Raw genomic sequence first — 4,298 nt, forward strand, 5'->3', positions numbered from 1 at the left:
TTGGAATATCCCCTGAAGACACCCAGCTGGCTATCAAGAAAATGCAGTTTGTGGCTTGTCAGCACTTGAACAGTAGAACCTGAACGTCTGAATAATAACACTAACTACATAATATTAAAGGAATAATCTTGACAAGGGCTCATATGTGCTAAAATATACAACTGGAAGATCTTTGGATGTTGAGATTTAGTTTCTTTCAGTGCAACAGTTTTCTTATTTTTCAATCAATTTGATCTTCACCCTTTTCTCTTTTTTTGATTTTGAAATATTAAGTTACRCAAAGATTTTTAGTATGACTAATAAAACATTTATACATATGTATGTATAATTGATATAATTGATTTGCTGTAATAATTTCCTTTAAAGTAAATCAGCTTAATAGAAATAAAATAGAAATTGCTTCATAATTCATTCCAGAGTTTGTTTTTTACTTTGCTAACATGTGAGCAACAGATATTCAAAACACAGCCACTTGCATTTTGAAGGTTAAAATATATAAATAGTAGTATTAACAACTAACTTTGGTTTTATCTAACTAAAGTATATTCCTCCACTTTGTTGCTTTCTTTGTGAAGGTCAGATTTGTGGAGTGCACCCCTTTAGAGGTTTTTGAAGATAATTGATTGAACTGGATTTTAGAGTAAAGCGATTGAATATATTCACTTTGCAGGTCATTTAAATGAATAATAACTTATATAAGTTTCATTTTATCTTAAAAATTTTCCCTTGGAGTGATTGTGCAAGGCACTGGATGATTACAAAATAACATATTCAAACATCAACTATTCAGTATCTCTGTATGATTTGTGCCAAAGTTAAGTAACTATCCATGTAGGATACATGTTCACCTTCAAAACATACTTTACCTTCCCTTAACTCATGTGGCCACTAGATGGCTCTAGTGCTTGGTGCTAGTAAGTAGTATAGTACAGTATGCTATAGTAAGCAAAAGCTAAAACAGGATATGGTATTTTATTCAGTAGCAGTACAATAACCAACACGTTGTTTACCCTGCAGTGTGAATTTGTGACAAAAGTTCTGGCAGCGGTGGGATTCGAACCCACGCCATCGAAATGACTGGAGCCTAAATCCAGCGCCTTAGACCACTCGGCCACGCTACCGATCCCGCCATTGCAGATGTCTTCTGATGAATAAAACTGTCAGGAAAAAGTATCCTTTGCTGACTGAGGTTTTACCAAGTTGACCTGTTATAATGGTTCACAATGTCTATTTACCTGATTATAAAACGYTTTCAAAGCTCGTTTGAGATTTTTGTTTTCATTTGGTGGTCACTGCAACAAATAAGCCTTATTTATGTAGTGAACCACCAAATGAAAAGAAGACCTGTGCAGTTCAGCAACAGGTGAATAAAACCATAAGTAATAATTGTTGTGTTCAGTACAGTTGTTTTGCTAACTACTGATATTTTTCTGAACCAAAGCAGACCAGATTGACTAAAATGAACCAAAACAGTTTGGAAAAAGAGGGAACGTGTGGCWGTGAAGAAATAACAATATTTAATTGGAATGAAAAATGAAAGGCTATTTAGTTAGATCGTTTTGTTTTGTTGAAAAGATGTTGGATATATGAGTTAATGTAGAGAGAGAGAGAGAGAGAGAGAGAGAGAGAGAGAAAGAAAAAAAGAAAGAGAGAGAGAGAAAAAAGAAAGAGAGAGAGAGAGAGAGAGAGAGAGAGAGAGAGAGAGAGAGAGAGAAAGAGAGATTGATGTTGCACCTTACACTGTAAATTAATTTGCTGTATAACCTTGAAATTTATGTTGTAGGGACAGGTTTACACAAAAATGTTGTTTATTCTGATGATCCCTTTTCATATGTGTACAGTCAGTAATGTAAGAGTTCATGGTGACATTATATTGAATCAACAATCATTCAACTGTTTGTGGACTAATTGACTGACTGATTTATTGATTGACTGACTGATTGATTGATTAGAGTATGTACTCAAGAGATTCTCCCCAGCATTAATTATCCAATTAACTATTGGTATTTGGTTACTTTCAAGACTGCAGAGTATGGAGAGCCATTTCAGCCAAAATTAAATAAATCAATAAATGGGTGAAATAAATAAAAAATGAGTAAAATAAATCAATAAATGGCTCTCCATAGCAGAGGACATAAATGCCTCTATGTTCAAATTTAACACATGGAGTCTCACTACTCTTTATGAGTCTAATAGGTTGCAACTAATAAAGTGCTTGAAAGTCCACTGCAGCCATCCTCTTAATGTAGCTGCTGTTATTATATAAGTACGCCTTATGTAACAGCAGCCGATTCAAGTAGCCGAAATTATCTGCTTTCCCAAAGAGGGAATTCTGTCAGGGATGACTGTAAACATTGCTGCAGCTATTCTGTACAATAAGTAATGAACATNAAATGTCTTCCAGTTCCAGTGTTAAATGTTCAATAGAATTTTTGAGAATGTGTTCTTGCGTTATTATACCACATCAATTATATTACTTGAAACGTTTTATTGATATTGTTAATTGCAATAACTTCTGGGAAAAATGATCGTCCAACAAAATTTATATAGRCCAGGAAAAGATTTTGTTTTAGATTGTTTTGCTAAACATGTATGGATGTATTTCAGGATACTGTAGATAGTAAGCATGTTGTAGAATGCATAACAATAAATTAGTCATACAGATATGATTTGGAAAGAGTAGAAAATATCACGTGGAGTAAAAATTCATTTTAACCCTTTCATGCATTGTGGTCACTACAGTGGGCAGATGTCTAAAAGCCATTTTCTTGTGCTTCTTGTGGATTATTATGTTATAAATGTACACAGACCACTGAAGTGGACACTAATATATCATAAAATACACTATCAACTACTGGCCATCAGCTGCAAATGCAAGAAACTACTTTTGTTAAATCCAATATGGCTGACAGACAAAAAAGCAGCCAATCGACCCGGTTCCTCCTTCTACTGTAGACGACTCTGGCAGGTAAAAAAAATATATTGTGACATCAGATAATCCCTAAACAACAATACTACTGATGTATTTTTCAAATAACAACTTTGTATTTGGAGAAAATAAAAAAATTAAAAATTGACATTTTTTTTCTACCTTTTTTTATGCCTTATAAAAGAAAAAAAAAAAAAGGAAAAAAATTCTTACCCAAAGGATCATAATTCAAGCATGAAAGGGTTCAAGCATGTTKGAAATAAATAAATATTTCTCTTAATTTATTTGTGTTTTTCCTCCTACCAGCCCTGCTCGACTGCGCTCCCTCCCTGTTTGATGTGGACATGTCRGCTGTGGAGACAAACATCCTGCGTTTCAGAATAAAGGATCCTGCCTTGAGTCCCCAGGAGGTCTGTGCCCGCATGGGTCAGGTCGGGGAGGGGGAAGAGGCGGCTCTGGGGCAGGGAGTCCGGGTTCTCATGTTCCCTCATTATGGGAACTCCATCAGGGCGGTGTGGCATCTTGGAATATCCCCTGAAGACACCCAGCTGGCTATCAAGAAAATGCAGTTTGTGGCTTGTCAGCACTTGAACAGTAGAACCTGAACGTCTGAATAATAACACTAACTACATAATATTAAAGGAATAATCTTGACAAGGGCTCATATGTGCTAAAATATACAACTGGAAGATCTTTGGATGTTGAGATTTAGTTTCTTTCAGTGCAACAGTTTTCTTATTTTTCAATCAATTTGATCTTCACCCTTTTCTCTTTTTTTGATTTTGAAATATTAAGTTACRCAAAGATTTTTAGTATGACTAATAAAACATTTATACATATGTATGTATAATTGATATAATTGATTTGCTGTAATAATTTCCTTTAAAGTAAATCAGCTTAATAGAAATAAAATAGAAATTGCTTCATAATTCATTCCAGAGTTTGTTTTTTACTTTGCTAACATGTGAGCAACAGATATTCAAAACACAGCCACTTGCATTTTGAAGGTTAAAATATATAAATAGTAGTATTAACAACTAACTTTGGTTTTATCTAACTAAAGTATATTCCTCCACTTTGTTGCTTTCTTTGTGAAGGTCAGATTTGTGGAGTGCACCCCTTTAGAGGTTTTTGAAGATAATTGATTGAACTGGATTTTAGAGTAAAGCGATTGAATATATTCACTTTGCAGGTCATTTAAATGAATAATAACTTATATAAGTTTCATTTTATCTTAAAAATTTTCCCTTGGAGTGATTGTGCAAGGCACTGGATGATTACAAAATAACATCAACTATTCAGTATCTCTGTATGATTTGTGCCAAAGTTAAGTAACTATGTAGGATACATGTTCACCTTCAAAACATAC

General features: G+C 34.0%; 1 protein-coding gene and 1 non-coding gene across 2 annotated transcripts in view; one reads left to right on the plus strand and one right to left on the minus strand.

The window, feature by feature from the left end:
- The window catches only part of tha1 (threonine aldolase 1), a 9,027-nt gene extending 5,188 nt beyond the window's left edge, over positions 1–3,839 (plus strand). Inside the window, exon 4 of the mRNA XM_008437586.2 lies at positions 3,214–3,839. Coding sequence (XP_008435808.1) covers positions 3,214–3,534 — 321 coding nt within the window. The 3' untranslated portion in view covers positions 3,535–3,839. The remainder of the gene's footprint in view (positions 1–3,213) is intronic.
- On the minus strand, positions 1,040–1,121 carry trnal-uag (transfer RNA leucine (anticodon UAG)). Its single transcript has one exon. It is a non-coding gene; the product is annotated as a tRNA-Leu (tRNA).
- Positions 3,840–4,298: the final 459 nt, after the last annotated feature.

This window comes from Poecilia reticulata, linkage group LG19, assembly GCF_000633615.1.
Source record: "Poecilia reticulata strain Guanapo linkage group LG19, Guppy_female_1.0+MT, whole genome shotgun sequence".
Taxonomy (NCBI): domain Eukaryota; kingdom Metazoa; phylum Chordata; class Actinopteri; order Cyprinodontiformes; family Poeciliidae; genus Poecilia; species Poecilia reticulata.